The sequence below is a fragment of the Salvelinus alpinus genome, chromosome 8 (assembly GCF_045679555.1).
Source record: "Salvelinus alpinus chromosome 8, SLU_Salpinus.1, whole genome shotgun sequence".
Taxonomy (NCBI): Eukaryota; Metazoa; Chordata; class Actinopteri; order Salmoniformes; family Salmonidae; genus Salvelinus; species Salvelinus alpinus.
Genome location: NC_092093.1, coordinates 28,478,291 through 28,503,102, shown reverse-complemented (window position 1 = coordinate 28,503,102; position 24,812 = coordinate 28,478,291). Strand labels below are relative to the sequence as shown.

At 42.0% G+C, this 24,812-nt stretch overlaps 1 protein-coding gene and 2 pseudogenes across 1 annotated transcript; all 3 read left to right on the top strand.

Annotated features, from left to right (window-relative positions):
* Window positions 1–8,401: 8,401 nt before the first annotated feature.
* Window positions 8,402–11,854, top strand: LOC139582869 (thrombomodulin-like). The gene has a single exon (XM_071413279.1). The coding sequence runs from the start codon at window positions 8,568–8,570 to the stop codon at window positions 10,182–10,184; it is 1,617 nt and encodes a 538-aa protein (XP_071269380.1). The 5' UTR covers window positions 8,402–8,567; the 3' UTR covers window positions 10,185–11,854.
* A 1,217-nt stretch (window positions 11,855–13,071) lies between these two features.
* Window positions 13,072–14,421, top strand: LOC139582283 (toll-like receptor 5; annotated as a pseudogene).
* Window positions 14,422–18,518: 4,097 nt separating this feature from the next.
* On the top strand, window positions 18,519–20,256 carry LOC139582868 (toll-like receptor 5; annotated as a pseudogene).
* Window positions 20,257–24,812: the final 4,556 nt, after the last annotated feature.

Sequence of the window (24,812 nt, the reverse complement as noted above, 5' to 3'; positions counted from 1 at the left end):
CGAAAACCATTGAGTGCTGGTGTTTGTGAATGGTGACTTTCTAGCATCTGAAATAATGTGTTGTTTGGACTATGAGTGCCCCTCATCTACTACTTGAGAGTTGAAGTGTTGTGGAGGGTCCAGATGAGGTCCAGTCATACACTACATGGCCAAACGTATGTGGACACCCGCTCGTCGAACATCTCATTCCAAAATCAAGGGCATTAATACGGAGTTGGTCCCCCATGCGATGCTATAACAGCCTCCACTCTTCTGGGAAGGCTTTCCACTAGATGTTGTAACATTGCTGCAGGGACTTTCTTCCATTCAGCCACAAGAGCAGTAATGAGGTCAGGCACTGATGTTGGGCGATTAGGCCTGGCTTGCAGTTGGCATTCCAATTCATCCCAAAGGTGTTCGATGGGGTTGAGGTCAGGGCTCTGTGCAGGCCAGTCAACTTATTCCACACCGAATCATCTAGAATTCCATTGTATGCTGTAGCATTAAGATTTCCCTTCACTGCAACTAAGGGGCCAGCCCCAGTCCATTATTCCTCCTCCACCAAACTTTAGTTGGCACTGGCATCCGCCAAACACAGATACATCCATCGGACTGTGAGATGGTTAAGCGTGATTCATCACTCCAGAGAACGCATTTCCACTACTCCAGAGTCCAATGGCAGAAAGCTTACCATCACTCCAGCCGACGCTTGGCATGCGCATGGTGATCTTAGGCTTGTGTGTGGTGGCTCTCCCATGGAAACACATTTCATGAAACTCCCAACGAACAGTTGTTATGCAGATGTTTCTTCCAAGGGCAGTTTGGAACTCAGTAATGAGTGTTGCAAATGAGGACAGATTATTTTTATGTGCTACGCACTTCAGCACTCAGCAGTCCCATTCTGTGAGCTTGTGTGGCCTACCACTTCGCGGCTGAGCAGTGATTGCTCCTAGATGTTTCCACTTCACAATAACAGCACTTACAGCACTTACAGACTGGGGCAGCTCTAGCAGGGCAGAACTTTGACGAACTGACTTTTTGGAAAGGTGGCATGCTATGGCGGTGCCACTTTGAAAGTCATTGATCTCTTCACTAAGGCCATTCTACTGATAATGTATGTCTATGGAGATTGCATGGCTGTGTGCTCAAATTTTATACACCTGTCAGCAATGGGTGTGGCTGAAATAGCCAAATCCACCAATTTGAAGAGGTGTCAACATACTTTTGTATACACAGTGTGTTTGTTATTGTAACAGGGGTTGCCTCAAGTTCATAATATTCCTGTCACCATGCCAGACTGGCCAGCCCTGAGGAAGGCATATTTTTTACAGTAGGTGTATTTCTGTCCCTCGTGCGCAGGGCTCAGGGCGGATGGGAACAGTGTGCAGCAAGGAAGGCTGAGGAGAAATATTCTCATTAATGATGACTAAGTAATGTCCAGGAAAATGAATGTCTATGGGGAAAGAATTGCCTGCCCAGGAAAAACATTGTTAGGGCCCTAGTTATAGGCTATTCCTGTTCAGTTTATGTGGTCAGGAAAATCTCAGGGTTTTAGTCATATCTAATGCAAGAGAAACCTGAACATGGTGTGACACTGCTTGGATCTAGTAAGCATTGATTTAAGGTTGCAAGTTAAAGTCCTTTGAAGAGGCTAGTAAACATACCAGGTGAAAACTGGGATTGGTACATCGTTTTTTTACTTTTAAATAAATGATTTATACCCCTTGATTCTTGAAGTATCTAATTTATAAATGCCTCATGCGCCTGTTCAACTGTCATACCCCATCAGAACCCAAAATATATGCTTGTTTTACTCCAATGTTTGTAAACAATGTAAATGCAAACCAAATGAAATCACATTTTATTTGTCACATGCGCCGAAAACAACTGGTGTAGACTTTACCAAGAAATTCTTGCTTACCAGCTCTTCCCAACAATGCAGATTAAAAAAATAATAATAATAAAAAAAAAATAGTAACACGAGGAAGAAAATACACAAGAATGGAGCTACATACAGGGAGTACCAGTACCAGGTCAATGTGCAGAGGTATTTGAGGTAGATATGTACATGAAGGCAGAGTAAAGTGACGGAATCAGGATGGATAATAATACGGTAAAATAAAGAATAGAGCAGCAGCAGGAAATGATGAGTGTAAAAGTGTGTCTGTGTGAGTGTGAATGTGTGGTGTGTAATGTGTGTTTGTGTTGTGTCAGTCTCCCTGCCTACCTGCCTGTGTTTTATGTGTGTGTGCATGTAAACAAACAAACACTGTACAGCCTCAAAACATGGTTAAAACTATAATTGTCATACCATGGATGGCCAGTCCCTGCATCCATAGCTCTGTCTATGAATTGGAGAGTGGTTACATCGTTTGAACTGCAGATTGGCACTTTAACTACGAGACCACAAACTAAATTATTCGGAACTCAGTTTAACAGATGTAAGATCTTAATTTGAGCCAGTTTGCTACAACAGGAAAATAATGTGAATTATTATGTGGATTATAAATAATGGACATTTTTGTAGGAATTGATACATTTTTCATTAGGGCAAATCAAGTGAAAATTACAAACTTTAGAAGCTTTATAAAAACGCAAATACACAACAAGTTTGCATTTTCTTTTGTTCAGGAAGATTCTGAGCAACAAAAGAGTGATCAAATTAAGATCTTACACCTCTATCTACTTGTCTACCGACTCCACCCTCAAAGTTACTACATGGGTTTGCCTGCAACTACCAGTAGTCTGTTTAGGTAGGATGCAAGCAAATGCTACGACATGTCAGGGTTTGTTTTCCTGCCCCTGGAGTTCTATCAGCCTGATTTAAATATCCCTTCTCTTTGCATGTACCGAGTGACACAAAACAATTGCTGGAAACACATTCCAATGTGTTTATACATAGGTCAATAAACCATCCTGTTGTACACCAAACCTCTCAGTTATTTTCTCAGTAGTAAACAAAATCTGGCAAAAACTAGAGGCTCTGTGCGATTTCCAATTGGAGAAGCCCTATTTTACAATCTCAGGGCTGTCTGTCTCTGAAAACACATTCCACCACAGGCTATGTTCTAACTGAACATCCACTCTGTCCCCGTCCATCTCCTTCAATTCAACAGTCTCACTGAGAACTAGGAAAAGATTAACAATGACCGGATTCTGAGACTCAAACCCCCAGGGATAAAATCTGAACTCAGCCTACCCAAGAGATGGAATTTGTTGTCCATTAACCACCATTTTTCCAAACTCACTTTTGTTTGAGTCTAGGTTGTGTATTTTGAACTAATAAACATTAGTTTATTATTTATTATTTATTAAACCCATGAAAGCCTCCATGGGTTTAAGTTAGGTGAAGTTCACTCACTTGATGATTAACATTGCCTGAGACCTGAAGACTAATCTCTAAGCCCTTCCAACTCAACTCTTGACCTCAAAGCCAGTTCCACTGCATTCTTTAATTGTTCCCCTCTAATCAGGGACTGATTTAGACCTGGGACACGAGTGTGCAATTAATTATCAGGTAGAACAGAAAACCAGAAGGCTCCGGACCATAGGGTAAAATTATAATAACCCTGCTCCAGGCTTAAGCTCACGTTTGACACCCATGCAGTCAGTTCTGATTTCTTTTGAAATCCCTTCATCATCTCTGATGAACTTATCTTCATGCTGAGCAAGCTCTGTTGCTAACAAGGTTTTCACACTTACTGGACTTTTTGCTAAACTTCGGCTACTCATACAGTATTACTACAATATAAACTTGCAAACTTGTCATGACCGTAAATATTGCTTTCAAAACACCATTGTCAAGATTAACTATTACACTATATAATAGATTAAATATTTGCTAATATTTTCACGTTACACCTACCTCAGTGTATTTTTCTATTGACCAGTGGGACAGTTTTGGGACAGTTGGTAGGTGTGGGGGGGGGGGGGGGGGTTCGATGAAGACGCGTGGTCTTTTTCTTTTTTAAACTTGAGTGAGCTGTGAAGGAGTGATGTGATCTAAGAGTCCTGTGAGGCCATTTCCTGCCATTGAGGCGGTGGATCTACCTTTCCTCCCGTTCTAACACAGGACACGATTTACACTACAATTATTATCTGTGCCTCTCAGGCAGCGAAACACAATATCCTCGCAGTGAGTTCCTTGAGGCAGAGGGTCAAAGAGGGTCAGAGAGGGTCAACAAAGCAAAGCAAGGTAAGCTTAGGCTGTGGCAGACAGAATACCAAAATATGACTGGCTGGGTTGAGTCCAATAGCATGAGGCATGCCAAATAATTTTGAGAAGAATTTCGCTAGAATCATATTACGTGGTTTCTGGGTTGGACAATCCCAACATAAACGTGAGTGAGTAAGACTTTTCATGTATTCATTACACATGGTACATTTCTGTGTCAAATTTGTGTAAAATTACATAACTGCAAGTTATGAGCAGATTGCAAATTGCTGCTCCTAAAATGCAATGTTTTTGTTAAGACAAATTTGTGAAGTTTCAAGTTTTCAATATGGCATGTCTTCATATTCTTTAATAAATATATAAATGTCTTCTTTCATCCTCCACAGTCTATATTTTTCCATTGACAACAACATGAGGGAATCTTTTTCAAGGTCATTTCGACCATTTCCATAAAGGTTATCATCAATGTAGAGTTGGTTTGGAGTAGCCATCTCATCTCACCCATGATATGGCCTCTTCTGACAATGCTTACTCAGAGAGAAATCACTCCCGGGAGGGTGTGTGGCACAGAGAAGGTTATCGGTACAGACCTCCTCCCTTTCTCCTCATGCTCAGCTACACCCTGCAGGGGAAGACCTCCCATTTCCTCCATCACAGATAAAAGACTGTTGTACCCTGTGGCCACAAAGAACTGGTCCCTTTTGAGGTACTGTTTACTCAATGATATGCTTCAGATATGTTATTGGTGGCACCAGCAACGACGGAACTGGCTGTGTCAGAATGTGGCTATGCAAACACAAGCCAAGTAAGTGTTGGAAAGAACAGGCACTGTTTCTTCCGTTCTGGATATCTTTGATTTTCCCAAAATAAACATTCTGCTGCAGACACATTTGGAAGTTTTCACTAGTAAGTTTTATCAAATAGATATGCAAAATAGAGAAGAAAAGAAATCCCTGGTATATCAAGAAGCCATCAATAATTCACAAGCGCCACTACTTATCATACAATGTCCGTAATGGACTTCATCGTGACGACCTCTTCGTCATGAAGACCACATTAGGCCTAATCAAATGAGAGGGTTAGACAGATTTTGTTTCCATTGCATGAACAAAAGATTGCTTCCCCGAATGCCAAAGCCACCTCACTTCCACCCCATTCTCCATTTCTCTCACTTCATCCATTTTTATCAAAGGAAATACAGAGACACTGAAATTTCTATCAACTGCTACCGTGAATTGTGGGGTGGCCTTAGAGGAAGTGAGCCCACCTTCCACGTCCTGTAGCACAATGTGTCACTCATGACTCACACTCTCCCCCTGGGAAGGGTCCCTCCAGCGAGATGTTCTTACTCCTCCCAGACAAACAGAGAGCCCCAGAATCACTACATGACCAAATGTATGTAGACACCTGCTCATCGAACGTTTTATTCCAAAATCATGAGTTGGTCCCCCATTTGCTGCTATAACAGCCTCCATTTTTCTGGGAAGGCTTTCCACTAGATATTGGAACATTGCTGCGGGGACTTGCTTCCATTCAGCCACAAGAGCATAACATGCTGACTAGACCAGGCACGTGCGTCCATGTGCACAATCGCATGTTGATTTGGTCCTGACGCGATCAGGACACACAGGTTGAAATATCAAAACGAACTTTGAACCAACTATATTCATTTGGGGTCAGGTCAAAACACATGAAACATTCATGGCCATTTAGCTAGCTAGCTTGCTGTTGCTAGCTAATTTGTCCTGGGATGTAAACATTGGGTTGTTATTTTACTTGAAATGCACCAAGGTCCTTTTTATCCTGGATCTTTGTAGAATTTTGGCCCATTTTGAGTCACACAAAATCGTGTGTTCTCTACTCCGACAATTAATCCACAGATAAAAGGGGAAACCTAGTTAGATTCTAGTAATATCTCCTCCTTCAGTCGTCGTCCTCTTCTTCTTCTGACTTTATATGGTGGTTGGCAAGGTGCATTACCACCACCAACTGGACTGGACTGTGGACCTCAGTTCATCTTGCAATCACCCATGTGGGTATATGGTCCTAAAAACCAATGAAGAGATGGGAGAGGCGGGACTTGCAACTCATTAATCGTCAAAAATAGAACCACGTTCTATTTTAGCGCCTGGCAACGCAAACGCTCGTTGACGCGCGCGAGCAGTTTGGATGAAATTATTGAATAACATGAATGTGTACATTTACTTTACAATGCTCACGCACGTAACGCAGCCGGTGTGGTCAGCATGTTAGTGAGTTCGGGCATTGATGTTGGGCGATTAGTCCTGGTTCGCAGTTGGTGTTCCAATTCATCACAAAGGTGTTCGGAGGAGATGAGGTCAGGGCTCTGCGCAGACCAGTCAAGTTCTTCCACACCGATCTCAACAAATCATTTCTGTATGGACCTCGCTATGTGCACGTGGGCATTGTCATGCTGAAACAGGAAAGGGCCTTCCCCCAAACTGTTGTCACAAAGTTGGAAGCACAGAATCGCCTAGAATGTCATTGTATGCATTGTAGGCCTACCATGAACAACGAAAAACAGCCCCAGACCATTATTCCTCCTCCACCAAACTTTACATTTGGCACTATGCATTGGGGCAGGTAGCGTTCTCCCGGTATCCGCCAAACCCAGATTCGTCCGTCGGACTGCCAGATGGTGAAGCGTGATTCTGGTCCCGTGTGGCTCAGTTGGTAGAGCATGGCGCTTGCAACGCCAGGGTTGTGGGTTCATTCCCCACGGGGGGACCAGGATGAATATGTATGAACTTTCCAATTTGTAAGTCGCTCTGGATAAGAGCGTCTGCTAAATGACGTAAATGTAAATGTAAATCACTCCAGAGAACGCATTTTCACTGCTCCAGAGTCCAATGGCAGCGAGCTATACACCTTTCCAGTCGACGCTTGGCATTGCGCATGGTGATCTTTGGCTTGTGTGCAGATGCTCGGCAATGGAAACCCATTACATGAAACTCACGACGAAGAGTTCTTGTGCTGACGTTGCTTTGGAAAATCGGTTGTGAGTGTTACAACCGAGGACAGACAATTTTAATGCACTACGTGTTTCAGCACTCAGTGGTCACATTCTGTGAGCTTGTGAGGCCTACCACTTTGAGGCTGAACCATTGATGCTCCTAGAAGTTTCCACTTCAAAAACAGCACTTACAGTTGACCAGGGCAGCTCTAGCAGGGCAGAAATTTGACAAACTGACTTGTTGGAAAGTTGGCATCCTATGACAGTGCCACGTTGAAAGTCACAGAGCTCTTCGGTATGGGCCATTCTACTGCCAGTGTTTGTCAATGGAGATTGCATGGCTGTGTGCTCGATTTTATACACCTGTCAGCAACGGGTGTGGCTTTATTTTTATTTATTTTTACTCTTATTGTTCCAGGTGAACACATTCTCATTTACAGCAACAGGATGAATGAGACAATTTGTAAACTGGGGATTATTAGGTGGCAATGATGGTATGAGGGCCAGATTGGGAATTTAGCTGATATAGCCGAATCCACTAATTTGAAGGGGTGTCCACATACTTTTGGCCATGAAGTGTATGTTGTCAATATAATCACAGTTGTTCCTGAATATCAAGCATAATAAGATATTATTCCGAATTAATGTATTCCAATATATCCTAAAACGTGTTTAAATCACCTCATGAAGAATGTGTTTGTCCTCTTGTCCTCATGTCTATTTGTAATAGCTCAGAATGTGCCATTTGGCTGCCCAATAGGCATTCTCATGAGAGAACCATGTAAACACAAGGAGAGAACTGAGCAAATTAGACTGCATATCACTGAAAGATGTTATCTACGTTTTTGATTTCATTGATGTGTTTTCAATGTGTTTCTTATTTAAATGCTAGTTTTGCCGTATGGGCATAATTTGACTATAGCTTACTACAAATATACATTTCTTGTGTGTGTTGCGTGTGCACGTGTCAGTTCAATGTCTACGTTTGATTTACATTTGGTTGAGTTGTCAACTAACGTGAATTCAACGTGAAAAAAAATCGCCATGTTAGATTTAGTTCATGGTTGGGTGAAAATATTACTTTTTGCAAATCTAATTCGTTTTCCACATTGATTCAACCTCAACACATTTGATATTTTGGGTTGAAATGAGATGGAAACAATGTTGATTCACCCAGCTGTTACCTACCCAGTGGCGGGTTGCTGAGCATGATAGGCAGGTTCAGAGAGAACTTGTTTGTTCTTGGTCAGCAACTACGCCATCCAGAAAGGAATTTCCTTCCTTGATCAATCGAAAACATGGAGGGAGGCTTATATAAATGGGAGTTATCGGCAGTCTTAACGTTCATTCTCCTACTCAAACCATGCCTAATAGACGAGTAACCTACATCTAAATTATATGCGATATTTAGTTTGAGGCGTAGGAGATTGTTTAAAGAAAATGGGGGATACAGTAGCAATACTCGTTGCCCTAACGTTCCTGTTGAGAGTGAACGGGGAACCCCCCCGTGTCGGATACTGCATGGGGGAGCAGTGCTTTGCCGTTTTCCAGGACCAAGCTAACTTTGGAACCGCTCAAAAACGTTGCGAGGAAAATTATAATGGATATTTAATGACAGTTCGATCTTTGATATCACATAGCATCCTTTTAATATTACTTGGTATTCATACAGGAGATTATTGGATTGGTTTACATTTACCAAGCGGGCAATGCCCCGACAAAGCATCGTTTTTACGAGGGTACAGGTGGATAACTGGAGATAATGAAACCAAATTCCAGAACTGGGGGCGCTTTGATGATGTCTGTTCTTCAAAATGTATTTCGGTATCAAAATACGACTTTGTGTGGAAGGAACAACCATGCGAAAGTAAAGTAGATGGATATATTTGTGAATATAAACTTGACAGTCCCTGCCAACATGTAATTGTAAAAGGGGACGATTCAGTTCTGTATGAGACCCCGTTGGGATTCAAGGGAGAGAACCTACTGACATTACCCCTCGGAACCACTGCAACGCTCAAATCCATCGGGTCGAAGTATATCTGTCTATCTGAACAGTGGCTACAAGCACCGTGGGGTTGCGAGGTATTCAACGGTGGCTGTGCGCATGACTGTTCCTCAGTTAATACTATACCTGTATGCACCTGCCCACCTGGAAAAACTCTCCAGGACAATAACGTCACATGTGAAGATGCGCAAAATGACCCCTGCCTTGACACAGGATGCGCACATCTCTGCCAAAAAAAAAATGACAGCTACACTTGCATGTGTCACCATGGTTATGCACTGGCAGAAGATGGGAAGGAGTGCAAAGACATTGATGATTGTATCGATAATAGACAGTGCCCGGGACATAACATTAAGTGTGTCAATACTGTTGGTGGATTTAAATGCGAATGCCATCAGGGATATGTGTTCGAAAATGACAAATGCGTCGATGAAGATGAGTGCTCCATGGGTCCATGTGAACACGAATGCACAAACACAATAGGCAGTTACAATTGCTCCTGTTTGGATGGATTCATAAGAATGACAGAAGACACCAACCGGTGCCAATTCGTTTGTTTAGCAGAGTGTTCCCCAGAATGTGACCCAAGTACACCACATCATTGCAACTGTCCAAATGGTTACTTACTCGATGACAAAAATGGGAAGTCAGTTTGTGTTGACATAGATGAATGTGAGATGGGTGAGTGCCATCATAATTGTACAAATACGTATGGAGGTTACCTGTGTTCTTGTGATGAGGGATTCGACTCGGTTGGTTTAAATGATTGTGTTGAGAGAGAACCGTCAAATGTTTCAGGTTTTACCATACCATTTACACCATTTGTCAAGCATCCAACTGAGCGCCCTTCCACTGTAAAGGCTGGGGGTCTTCTTGGAATTATAGTATGCATTGTCATTGTTATTTTGATGATGGTTGTACTTATTCACCTGATACTAAAACGTCGAGGTAATTTAGACATTGCTTTCGAAAGCCAAGATTTTGGTAATCACGATTTGCAACAAGTCACAATGGATAAGTACAAAACATTATCATTTGACAGACAGTAGATATATGACAATCAATATTTTGTTGGATAACTTTGTCATTTTCATTGTCATTACTTTTTTACACGTCTGCAAAGGAGAATCAGATGTTTGAATGTTTCATATTTTTATTTCATACAGTTGTAGTAAACCTATCATAAATGTAATGGCTCCATAAGCATCTCATTACTGAAAATTCAGACCTGTCTAAGTGACCTTAGCCAATAACAAAGTAGGCCTATAACTTGCAAATTATAATTTCTTCTTTTATATATACACTACCATTCAAAAGTTTGCGGTCACTTAGAAATGTCCTTGTTTTTGAAAGAAAAACACATGTTTTGTCCATTAAAATAACATAAAATTGATCAGAAAAACAGTGTAGACATTGTTAATGTTGTAAATGACAATTGTAGCTGGAAACGGAATATCTACATAGGCGTACAGAGGCCCATTATCAGCAACCATCACTCCTGTGTTCTAATGGCATGTTGTGTTAGTTAATCCAAGTTTATAATTTTAAAAGGCTAATTGATCATTAGAAAACCCTTTTTGCAATTATGTTAGCACAGCTGAAAACTGTTGTACTGATTAAAGAAGCAATAAAACTGTCCTTCTTTAGACTAGTTGAGTATCTGGAGGTTCAGCATTTGTGGGTTCGATTACAGGCTAAAAATGGCCAGAAACAAATAACTTTCTTCTGAAACTCATCAGTCTATTCTTGTTCTGAGAAATGAAGGCTAGTCCATGTGAGAAATTGCCAAGAAACTGAAGATCTCGTACAACGCTGTGTACTACTCCCTTCACAGAACAGCGCAAACGGTCTCTAAACAGAATAGAAAGAGGAGTGTGAGGCCCCGGTGCACACCTGAGCAAGAGGACAAGTACATTAGAGTGTCTAGTTTGAGAAACATACGCCTCACAGGTCCTCAACTGGCAGCTTCATTAAATAGTACCAAAGCTGTAAATAGTCATTTACAACATTAACAATGTCTACACTGTATTTCTGATCAATTTGATGTTATTTTAAAGGAAAACATTTGCTTTTCTTTCAAAAACAAGGACATTTCTAAGTGACCCCAAACTTTTGAAGAGTAGTGTATATTAAATTGTCATTATTTGTGTGTCTTTTACGTTCTCACCACAATACCCAATCCTTTGTGAAGTGTGACCCCTTGTGGACTATGAAAGAGGCTGCTTTCTGATGACGCTTATTTATCCTTATCGCCTAATAGTCAGCCCTTTTTCATTGACTATAGCAAGGTTTCCAATCAATTGGCAACAGATTTTCGTGTGAATATTCTAGAATCTGCATAAGGAAAATATCTGCATTTTCCCACCAGTGGTATTTTTCCGCCTGCATTGCTTGCCATTTAGGGTTTTAGGCTGGGTTTCTGTACAGCACTTTGAGATATCAGCTGATGTAAGAAGGGCTATATAAATTCATTTGATTTGATTTGATCTCAGTGCTAGAGGCATCACTACAGACCCTGGTTCGATTCCAGGCTGTATCACAACCGGCCGTAATTGGGAGTCCCATAGGGCGGCATACAATTGGCCCAGCATCGCCCGGGTTAGGGTTTGGCCGGGGTAGGCCGTCATTGTAAATAAGAATTTGTTCTTAACTGACTTGCCTAGTTAAATAAAGGTTAAATAAATAAAATAAAAGTCAACAAAGAGCTATTTGAGAAAAACATTTTTTCCCTTTGTGTTTCAAGAGGACGGTTTGAACTTGTAAGACCACTGGACTATAAAAACTTAAATTAAAGTCAGTCAGATTATTGTGTAATTAACTCTCAAACATGATTGCATAAGAACATTTCAGTCAGTTTCAGGGGAGGAGTTAATGAAAAACAGTGCTTCGAGTTACAGTATCTGCGAAGGGAGTAGCCTATCCGGTAAACAGGCTCAACGCGTATTTAGGTAAGCCACAACTATTACCTTTAGCTTAATGTTTACTCTAAGTGCATCGTGTATAGTTGTTGATAGATATCAGAGAACATTGTTTTGGGTGTCGTAGTTCACTTCAACAAATTAGATGATAGGCCTATGCCTACTTGAATGGTTACATTTCCCAAAGACAACTTTACTCATTGATGCACCAGTCTGCAACAATTGCTGTCATATTAAGACCTCACAGTTCTTTTAGATGACAACTTTATTAAATGTCAAATAATTGTAGCCTCCTTAAGTACATTTAAAGGGGGAAACTGGGATTGGTAGGCCTACATCCATTTTCTGATTCTTGAAGACCATACTGTATTTTATAAATTACTCACAAGTTTAGGTGTCTTACCCCATCAGAACCCAAAATAAATAGCTTCAAAACATGGTTAAAACTGTAATTACAATGTCATGGATGGTCAGTCCTTGCATTCATAGTACTCTCTATTTGAAAGTGGTTACATTTCTCCAGCCCCATCCCTCAGTTGTTTGCCAAAAGAGTGTCACAGTTTTTGAATCTCAGATTGCCCCTTTAAAACAATTTTACTGGCCACATAATAGGTCTCATGATAATCGTTCAGCCACATCAAACGAGGCCATAATTATATTGCCCGAGGCACTCTCATTGGTTTACACACTTGGGGGTAGAAGTGATTCATTCGTATAATACAAACATCCTTATGTAAGCCTTGTGACACCTGACTAGAGTAAGGCTGTGTACCCAGCACACAAATAAAGTATTTTCATTATCAGGTTGGGACAGAAACCGTGGACTATGGATATTTCAATGCAAAGAGACAGTTAAATGTGAATTCCCTATAGCCAAGGATGTCTCATCTGAAGCGGATACTCTAAGACTGATACAGCCAACAAATTAATATATGGACTGTAGCCCTGTAATGTCATAACAATCACTTTAATTATTTTGTAATAATTTGCATTATTTTCTACTTTCTGTCAGGGGGATGATGAGGAACCTTATACTGCTGGTATCTTTGGAGTCTATCTGAAGGTGGTTAAATACAACCCAAGATGCCCACTATATGGCTCTATAGCAGCTTGCACCAGCCAGTATCTACATCAGGTCCCTCTGCTGCCTCCATACATTACCATTGTGTATATGAGTGGAAACTACAGTGAGATCACTGAGACATCATTCTGTTGGCTTGAAGCGTTAAAGGAACTGGACCTCAGTTGGCAACGAGTCAATGGGCTTATTATAAGAACTAACACCTTTCAAAGGCTGGCAAACTTGGCAAAGCTCTATTTAGGACATAACTCAGGTTTACAGATCGAACCAAATGGGTTTGTGGGACTGTCTAACCTGAACTCTCTCTCTATATAATTGTGACCTGACTGAATCTGTGTTACAAGGTGACTATCTCAGACCCCTGGTCTCCTTGGTATCGCTAGATCTGTATGGTAACCAGATGAAAGGAATTCAACCTGCACTGTTCTTTGTGAACATGACAGATTTCCAAGAGCTAAATGTTACCCTAAACAGGATGAAAAGCTTATGTGAGGATGATTTGCTTGGCTTTCAAGGCAAACACTTTCAGCTCCTTGACTTGAGCAGTATCCAACTGAATAGTATGACTCAACGTGGCTTTGACTGGAAAATATGCAGAAATCCCTTACGGAACATGTCCATGGAGATACTTGACTTACCGTCCAATGGATTCAATGTGGACAAGGCAAAACTGTTTTTCAATGCAATCCGAGGGACCAAAATTCCCCATCTTATTCTGGAACACAGCACCATGGGAAAATAATTTTCTTTCAGCAACGTCAAAGACCCAGACAGGCAAACATTGAGGGCTTCAAGAATAGTGGTGTCAAGATTCTAGATTTGTCCAAATGCTTTATATTTACTTTGCAATATGCAGTATTCAGTCCACTGAGAGAGGTACAGGACATAACAATAGCCCAAAACAAAATTAACAAGATTGACAGGGGTGAGTTTTTTGGCCTTGAAAATCTACAATGGCTGAACCTGTCACACAATCTTATAGGGGAAATCTATTCTTACACATTTGAAAATATTCCCAATATTTTAGAACTAGATCTATTTTACAACCATATTGGTGCATTGGGATATCAGGCATTTACAGGACTTCCACACCTGCAAGTCCTTGATCTTACAGAAAACTCTATTCGTGATCTAGGTACAAATGGTTACCTTGCACCACTCCCAAACATCTAACTTCTTCGTTTGACTGATAATAAGATCACACCCTTAGAGGGCCTCGCTGTCACGTTCGTCATAAGAATGAGCAGACCAAAGCACAGCGTGAGTAGAGTTCCACATATTTATTGAGGTGAAACTTCAAACAACAAATAAATAAACGAACGTGCAGTTTGTAGCGCACATAGCACTAAACACAAACAATATCCCACAACGCAGGTGGGAAAAGGACCACACTAAGTATGATCCCCAATTAGAGGCAACTATCGGACCACCATTTTATTACGTTTGTAATCGCAACAAATAATCTGCTCAGACCCCAACCAAGGAGCATCAAAAGTCATGCTATAAATTTTCAGACAACCCAAAGATTCCTTGATGCTCTTCCAGACTCCCTCTGCCTACCCAAGGACGTCAGAGGACAAAAATCAGTTAACCGCCTAACTGAGGAACTCAATTTAACCTTGCGCAATCCCCTAGATGCAGTTGCACCCCTAAAAACTAAAAACATTTGTCATAAGAAACTAGCTCCCTGGTATACAGAAAATACCCAAGCTCTGAAGCAAGCTTCCAGAAAATTGGAACGGAAATGGCGGCACACCAAACTGGAAGTCTTCCGACTAGCTTGGAATAACAGTACCGTGCAGTATCGAAGAGCCCTCACTGCTGCTCGATCATCCTATTTTTCCAAATTAATTGAGGAAAATAAGAACAATCCTAAATTTGTTTTTGATACTGTCGCAAAGCTAACAAAAAAGCAGCATTCCCCAAGAGAGGATGGCTTTCACTTCAGCAGTAATAAATTCATGAACTTCTTTGAGGAAAAGATCATGATCATTAGAAAGCAAATTATGGACTCCTTTAAATCTGTGTATTCCTCCAAAGCTCAGTTGTCCTGAGTCTGCACAACTCTGCCAGGACCTAGGATCAAGAGAGACATTTAAGTGTTTTAGTACTATATCTCTTGACACAATGATGAAAATAATCATGGCCTCTAAACCTTCAAGCTGCATACTGGACCCTATTCCAACTAAACTACTGAAAGAGCTGCTTCCTGTGCTTGGCCCTCCTATGTTGAACATAATAAACGGCTCTCTATCCACCGGATGTGTACCAAACTTACTAAAAGTGGCAGTAATAAAGCCTCTCTTGAAAAAGCCAAACCTTGACCCAGAAAATATAAAAAACTATCGGCCTATATCGAATCTTCCATTCCTCTAAAAAATTTTAGAAAAAGCTGTTGCACAGCAACTCACTGCCTTCCTGAAGACAAACAATGTATACGAAATGCTTCAGTCTGGTTTTAGACCCCATGATAGCACTGAGACTGCACTTGTGAAGGTGGTAAATTACCTTTTAATGGCGTCAGACTGAGGCTCTGCATCTGTCCTCATGCTCCTAGACCTTAGTGCTGCTTTTGATACCATCGATCACCACATTTTCTTGTGAAGAGATTGGAAACCGAAATTGGTCTACACGGACAAGTTCTGGCCTGGTTTAGATCTTATCTGTCAGAAAGATATCAGTTTGTCTCTGTGAATGGTTTGTCCTCTGACAAATCAACTGTAAATTTCGGTGTTCCTCAAGTTTCCGTTTTAGAACCACTATTGTTTTCACTATATATTTTACCTCTTGGGGATGTCATTCGAAAACATAATGTTAACTTTCACTGCTATGCGGATGACACACAGCTGTACATTTCAATGAAACATGGTGAAGCCCCAAAATTGCCCTCGCTAGAAGCCTGTGTTTCAGACATAAGGAAGTGGATGGCTGCAAACGTTCTACTTTTAAACTCGGACAAAACAGAGATGCTTGTTCTAGGTTCCAAGAAACAAAGAGATCTTCTGTTGACTCTGAAAATTAATCTTGATGGTTGTAAAGTCGTCTCAAATAAAACTGTGAAGGACCTCGGCGTTACTCTGGACCCTGATCTCTCTTTTGACGAACATATCAAGACTGTTTCAAGGACAGCTTTTTTACATGTACGTAACATTGCAAAAATCAGAAACTTTCTGTCAAAAAATGATGCAGAAAAATTAATCCATGCTTTTGTTACTTCTAGGTTAGACTACTGCAATGCTCTACTTTCCGGCTACCCGGAGAAAGCACTAAATAAACTTCAGTTAGTGCTAAATACGGCTGCTAGAATCCTGACTAGAACCCCAAAAAAATATCATATTACTCCAGTGCTAGCCTCCCTACACTGGCTTCCTGTTAAGGCAATGGCTGATTTCAAGGTTTTACTGCTAACCTACAAAGCATTACATGGGCTTGCTCCTACCTATCTTTCCGATTTGGTCCTGCCGTACATACCTACACGTATGCTACGGTCACAAGACGCAGGCCTCCTAATTGTCCCTAGAATTTCTAAGCAAACAGCTGGAGGCAGGGCTTTCTCCTATAGAGCTCAATTTTTATGGAATGGTCTGCCTACCCATGTGAGAGACACAGACTCGGTCTCAACCTTTAAGTCTTTACTGAAGACTCATCTCTTCAGTAGGTCATATATTGAGTGTAGTCTGGCCCAGGAGTGTGAAGGTGAACGGAAAGCCTCTGGAGCAACGAACCGCCCTTGCTGCCTCTGCCTGGCCGGTTCCCCTCTCTCCACTGGGATTCTCTGCCTCTAACCCTATTACAGGGGCTTAGTCACTGGCTTACTGGTGCTCTTCCATGCCGTCCCTAGGAGGGGTGCGTCACTTGAGTGGGTTGAGTCACTGACGTGATCTTCCTGTCTGGGTTGGCGCACCCCCTTGGGTTGTGCCGTGGCGGAGATCTTTGTGGGCTATACTCGGCCTTGTCTCAGGATGGTAAGTTGGTGGTTAAATATATCCCTCTAGTGGTGTGGGGGCTGTGCTTTTGAAAAGTGGGTGGGGTTATATCCTGCCTGTTTGGCCCTGTCTGGGGGTATCATCGGATGGGGCCACAGTGTCTCCTGACCCCTCCTGTCTCAGCCTCCAGTATTTATGCTGCAGTAGTTTATGTGTCGGGGGGCTAGGGTCAGTCTGTTATATCTGGAATACTTCTCCTGTCTTATCCGGTGTCCTGTGTGAATTTAAGTATGCTCTCTCTCTTTCTCTCTTTCTCTCTTTCTCTCTTTACATTTACATTTACATTTAAGTCATTTAGCAGACGCTCTTATCCAGAGCGACTTACAAGTTGGTGCATTCACCTTATGATATCCAGTGGAACAACCACTTTACAATAGTGCATCTAACTCTTTTAAAGGGGGGGGGGGGTTAGAAGGATTACTTTATACTTTATCCTATCCTAGGTATTCTTTCTCTCTCTCGGAGGACCTGAGCCCTTGAACCATGCCTCAGGACTACCTGGCATGATGACTTCTTGCTGTCCCCAGTCCACCTGGCCGTGCTGCTGTTCCAGTTTCAACTGTTCTGCCTGCGGCTATGGAACCCTGACCTGTTCACCGGACGTGCTACCTGTCCCAGACCTGCTGTTTTCAACTCTCTAGAGACAGCAGGAGCGGTAGAGATACCCTTAATGATCGGCTATGAAAAGCCAACTGACATTTACTCCTGAGGTGCTGACCTGTTGCACCCTCGACAACCACTGTGATTATTATTATTTGACCATGCTGGTCATTTATGAACATTTGAACATCTTGGCCATGTTCTGTTATAATCTCCACCCGGCACAGCCAGAAGAGGACTGGCCACCCCTCATAGCCTGGTTACTCTCTAGGTTTCTTCCTAGGTTTTGGTCTTTCTAGGGAGTTTTTCCTAGCCACCGTGCTTCTACAACTGCATTGCTTGCTGTTTGGGGTTTTAGGCTGGGTTTCTGTACAGCACTTTGAGATATCAGCTGATGTAAGAAGGGCTATATAAATACATTTGATTTGATCATCAGCTGCCTCCAATTGGTAACCATACTCACAACAACATAGAAATTAAAGACTAGAACACCCCTAGTCACGCCCTGACCTAAAACACCATAGAGAACCCCGAGGGCTCTCCATGGTCAGGGCGTGACACTCGCTGGCTTTGCTGATAATACGATCATACTTAATATTCAAAACAACAGGTTAACTAATTTAGAGGATGTATACATTGTTTTAGCTAAATTAATGCACATTAAGCTTCTCTGGTATGGTAACAACTTCATAAAGTGGTGCACCGTTAACAATAATATTTCAGTGCCAGCTGTGAACTATTTAAAGCTGCTTGAGCTAAGGAACATCCCCTTGCAGGTGATATGGGCACGGGGAGAGTGTTTGCATGTTTTTGAAAATCTTGGCAACCTTTTTAGTCTGAATTCAAGCTTGAACTCCCTGCAGGCTCTCCCAGATGGTATATTTAAAGGCCTCATCTCTCTGGAAGAGATGAGATCTCCACTTCAACTTCCTCACATACCTCCAACCAGACATTTTCCCAGAGACTCTCAAAACACTTCACCTCTCTTACAATTCCTGGCCTCTCCTGACCCAGCGACTTTCCATTCTCTCAGCTGGATCGATCTGTATAGGAATCGATTCCACTGTGATAGCGGCCTGGAGGACTATCTGACGTGGCTGAACGGGACTAACGTGTCTTTTCCAGACCCCGGTGTGGATGAATTCAGCTGTGATTTTCCCTAAAATCTCCATGGCATCAGCCTGTTGAATTACATCAGTCATATCGTGTGAGTAGAATGACGAGGGGCTGGTTCAGGAGCTCTCGCTCTTTGTCTGCTCAGCCCTGATCACCGTCGGAACGATCGTTTTAGCCCGTCTCCGTGGATACCTCTTCAAAGTTTACAAAAAGGTGATCGCCAGGATCCTGGAGGGTCCTAGGAAGGATCCTCCTGCTGATGGGCCCCGGTATGACGCTTACTTATGCTTCAGCAACAACGACTACAAGTGGGTAGAAACTGCCCTGTTGAAGAAGCTTGACTTTCAGTTGGCAGAGCGCAACATCCTCCACTGCTGCTTCGAGGCCAGAGACTTAATGCCAGGTGAAGACACCTGTCCAACATCAGGGACGCCATATGGAGGAGCAGGAAGACTGTGTGTATCGTGTCTAAAGAGTTCCTTAAGGACGGCTGGTGCCTGGAGGCCTTTGCCCTGGCTCCGAGCAGGATGCTGGAGGAGCTCAGAGATTTTCTCATCATGGTGATCGTGGGGAAAGTCCCCCATTAAGGACTGATGAAATGCGAAGCCATTAGGACTTTTGTCCAGAAGAGGGTGTATCTACAGTGGCCGGAGGACACACAGGACATAGAACCATTCTATGAGAAGCTTATGTCCAAGATTCTTAACGACAGGAAGATCAAAAAGGACACAGCCAAAGATAACAATGGTGATATCACACTTGTAAATATGCAAGCAGTAGGAACTTAAAGATGCACTCTCCAACTTTTGTATAATTTCAGGCAGTAGTTTTGAAAGTGGTGCTCACATTTTTTGTTGTTGCAATTCCTATAATATGTTACAAATCCAATTCTTACTATATGTTACAAACACAGGAGGCTGCTGAGGGGAGAACGGCTCATAATAATGTCCGGAACGAAGCGAATGGAATGGCATCAAACACCTGGAAACCAACGCTGGGCCAATTGTGCACCGACCAATGGGACTCCCAAGCACAGCCAGTTGTGATACAGCCTGGATTCGAACCAGGGTGTCTGTAGTGACACCTCAAGCATTGAAATGCAGTGCCTTAGACCGCTGCGCCACTCGGGAGCCCCTTCACTGTATTGTGAAATATGACATCATTTTTTGTCTGTACAACATAAATCATTGTTACCATATTGATTACAGTCAAAACACAAGCATTTTCGCTACACCCGCAATAACATCTGCTAAACACGTGTTTGTGACCAATTTAAATTGCATTTGAATGGAGAGGGTCCTCTGTATTTTGGCATAGCTCATTTTTTACCACTAGATGGCAGTCTCAACCTGTATTCACCAATCTTGGTCCTGTGAAATATGACCTGTTTAGTGTGTTTTGCAGTGTGTACTTTGCAATTCTCTCCTATTATACATTTACACATTGTAATATAATTATTGTAAGAATTTTGTTACTTTTAATTAAAACAATTAACACTTCAACAGCACTACTCTTATAAACTTGAATAATTCTGTGAACTTTTATACTGTATGCATTCTTTCACTTGTTCAGTCACTGTTTTTTTTTAAATCCCCTATCTCCTCCCTATTTCCTCAATATAGAGTGTATGTCTGAAAACAGGATGCCACTGGACAGAGAAACTTCCTTCTGTAAGTACTTTTTTTTTTTTAAATATCGGATCCCCATTAGCTGTTGCTGAAGCACCAGCAACTCTATCTGGGATCCAAGTAAGGAGGAGCTGAGAATCAACTCCTCCTCTCAGCAGTCACAGTGTTTGGGACTTACTTACGGAAACCTCTCCTGACCTGAGGCAATTAACACCACACATGTTTAGACCTCTATTTTCAAGGACCCTAGAACTTAATTTAAAAAGATTAGCAAATATTTACCAAGTAAATAAACTGCAGGTCCCTTTCAAGTTATTTCAGGGATACGTAGTATTTGTGGAACACAGGCGCACGCCGGTCAGATTCCCCTCACAAGAAAATGTAATAAACACTGCCCCCTAACCATAGCCAATATTTGACCTCTGTTAAAACAAATATAATATGCCTTCCGTGCAAGCTGAGGTGAAATCCATTGACCGGAGTGGCCAATCTACAGTGAGTTGACCTGGTCTATAAAGGCACCCATGGTGGAAACCTAAGACCAGGGAACACAGTACATCCAGTCTGGATCATATAAAGCACATCAGTTCAGTATAACAGGAGCTCTCATGCGAATCCCTCTAACGCCTCACTTTCCCCCTTGGTGGTTAAACTTACGCAATGTGGTTTTAAGGGTTTGTTTGTAGGTTTGTATGGTGTTTGTGTGTATGGGATTTGGGAGGGCGGGGGGGCAGATACATAGGGGCAATTCCACGAGAACGGAATTACGCTGAGACTCCGATTTTTGACTTTAAAATGTATGCCAAACAAAAACAATGGATTACAAACCATAAAACCCTATGCACAATGACTACTTGGACAATTTACACAGATTCAAAGTTTGGTAACAGAATTACTGAAAAAGCTCCCTCAGATTTATTCTGTTGCCAAACTTTGTATCTGCACAGTTCTTCCTGTAAATGTGTTTTTGTAAAAGTTTCAGTGGAAACTGTTAAAAGTAGTCCTTGTGCATAGAGTTATATGGTTTGTTAAACTTTGAAATCAATGTTTTTTTGTTTATTTTAAAGTGAAAAATCTGAGTCAGTGTAATTCTGTTTCCATGGAATTGCCCATATCAAAACAGAGGTCAGTAGTGACGCACAGTGGTACCTTTGATTTTTATCTCTATTTCGGGAGGGGATAAGGGAAAATAATATTGAAACATTTCCATTTAAGGCCACAGAGGCCTGTTTCTTCCAGTTTTCTGTACTTGCTGACTGCGGAAACATTTAGGTACTGGTAGCCTACCCAACCCAGGCTAGAGGCCCTGTGGTAGTAAAGGAGTTGATGGAGCATCTACAGTCAACTTCTCTGAGTGCTGTCTGTCCTCGGAGAGAAAGACGGGCTTGAGTGGCCATCAAGAGCATGGAGCTTTAATAGAGCATAACTGCTTTCCCATCTACCCTTGGGGCTCCGTCTGTAAGTGTTTGGTACAGGGACGAATCTTATGTTTCCGCCAGAGGATCAGCCTTCACATTCCAGAAAGGAAAGGCAGGGAAGGGGAGAGAGGACCTATTTCCCAATTGACCCTTCGGAAACAGGTGTTTTCTGCACTTGGAACACTGGTGTAGCCTTGCCAGCGTGAGGAGAGAGAGAGAGCAGAGGGATAAAGGATTAGGATATTATTCCCGCCTCCGTCACCTGTTTTTCTAGCTATATCTCACCTACAGTTTAAAGTTCTACATTATTAAAGTTATCTCCTCTCCCCTCATATGAGATTGCAAGAGCAGCCAACTTTATGAAAATAAGTTAATTTTTGATACCAGGAAGTTTATATACAGTGCCTTGCAAAAGTATTCATCCCCCTTGGCGTTTTTTCCTATTTTGTTGCATTACAACCTGTAATTTAAATACATTTTTACATGGATTTCATGTAATGGACATACACAAAAGAGTCCAAAATGGTGAAGTGAAATGAAAAAAAATGTAAAACAGAAAGTGGTGTGTGTTCACCCCCTTTGCTATGAAGCCCCTAAATAAGATCTGTTGCAACCAATTACCTTCAGAAGTTAAATAATTAGATAAATAAAGTCTACCTGTGTGCAATGTAAGTGTCACACGATCTCAGTATATATACACCTGTTCTGAAAGGCTCCAGAGTCTGCAACACCACTAAGCAAGGGGCACCACCAAGCAAGTGGCATCATGAAGACCAAGGAGCTCTCCAAACAGGTCAGGAACAAAGTTGTGGAGAAGTAGAGATCAGATATTCCAGAGATTTGAGACTGGGACGGAGGTTCACCTTCCAGCAGGACAATGACCCCAAGCATACTGTTAAAGCAACACTCAAGTGATTTAAGGGGAAACATTTAATGTCTTGGAATGACCTAGTCAAAGCCCAGACCTCAATCCAATTGAACATCTGTGGTATGACTTAAAGATTGCTGTACACCAGCAGAACTTGAAGGAGCTGGAGTAGTTTTGCCTTGAAGAATTTGCAAAAATCCCAGTGGCTAGATGTGCCACGCTTATAGAGACATACCCCAAGAGACTTGCAGCTGTAACTGCTGCAAAAGGTGTCTCTACAAAGTATTAACTTTGGGGGGGTGTATAGTTATGCACGCTCAAGTTTTCAGTTTTTTTGTCTTATTTCTTGTTTGTTTCACAATAAAACATATTTTGCATCTTCAAAGTGGTAGGCATGATGTGTAAATCAAATGATACAACCCTTAATATTTTAATTCCAGGTTGTAAGGCAACAAAATAAGAAAAATGCCAAGGGGGGTGAAGACTTTAGCAAGCCACTGTAAGCTATGTAAGGTGAACTTCAGGGTACAGCTGTGCATCATATACTCATTTTAATGTGCTGTGCACAATGAAATACCAGGTTAAATCAACCCAAGTCATGGCAATATACAGGTAACTGCCAAAATAAAGGAAACACCAACATAGTGTTTTAGTAGGGCGTGGGGCCATCACGAGACAGAACAGCTTCAATACACCTTGGCATAGATTCTACAAGTGTCTGGAACTATATTGGAGAGATGCGATAGCATTCTTCCACAAGATGTTCCGTAATTTGGTGTTTTGTTGAAGATGGTGGAAAACACTGTCACTGTACTTGCTTGTTTTGTCAAAAACTGAAATTAGGCAAACTATTAGAATTTTAGTAACCAGCAAATTCTGCATAATGCATCTTTAATTAACTCAGGAACCACACCTGTGTGGAAGAACCTGCTTTCAATATACTGTGTATCCCTCATTTACTCAAGTGGTACTTATCTGTAGGTTTATCACACATCATTCTCTGCCTAATATTCAGAGTATACAGACTAACAGCTAGTCCTTCATGATATAGACTGAGTAGTCTGAAGGTCTTCTTCCTGAGATATGAGGTGTCAACCCCCGGTTACAATGTAACCATTTATCAGGCAAAGATCATCAGAGTTCTTTCCATTCAGCCCCAAGAGGATTAGTGAGGTTGGGCACTGATGTTGGGTGATTAGGCTTGGCTCACGGTCGGCGTTCCAATTCATCCCGAAGGTGTTCGATGGGGTTGAGGTCAGGGTTCTGTGCATGCCAGTCAAGTTCTTCCACACCGATCTCTACAAACCATTTCTGTATGGACCTTGCTTTGTGCACAAGGACATTGTCATGCTTAAACAGGAAGGGCCTTCCCCAAACTGTTGCCACAAAGTTGGAGGCACAGAATTGTCTAGAATGTAATTGTATGCTGTAGCGTTAAGATTTCCCTGGATCTAAGGGGCCTAGCCCAAACCATGAAAACCAGCCCTAGACCATTATTCCTCCTCCACCAAACTTCCTAGTTGGCACTCTGCATTGGGTAAGGTAGCGTTCTCCTGGCATCTGCCAAACACAGATTAGTCCGTTGGACTGCCAGATGGTGAAGCATGATTCATCAATCCAGAGAACGGGTTTCTACTGCTCCAGAGTTTAATGGCAGCGAGCTTTACATCACTCCAGCCGACGCTTGGTATTGCACATGGTGATCTTAGGCTTGTGTGCGGCTGCTCGGTCATGGAAACCCATTTCATGTACTTGATTTTATACACCCGTCAGCAACAGGTGTGGCTGAAATAGCAGAATCTACTAATTTGAAGGGGGATCCACATACTTTTGTATAAATAGTGTATCTTTCTTGTAGTCGTCTCCTTGCAGTGAAGTGGCTAGCCCCTCCTCCCCAGTCAAAAGCACATATTGATGTATCTGTACCATTCCTCAGGGCAGGGGTCAGGGCTGCAGAAACATTGGGGCTAGTTAAACAAGGACAAGCTTACACAGGAGACATGTCATTTTGAAAAGCTTCCAGGTAGCGCGAGGTGAGAACAGTCACACCTGAGTGACCTAA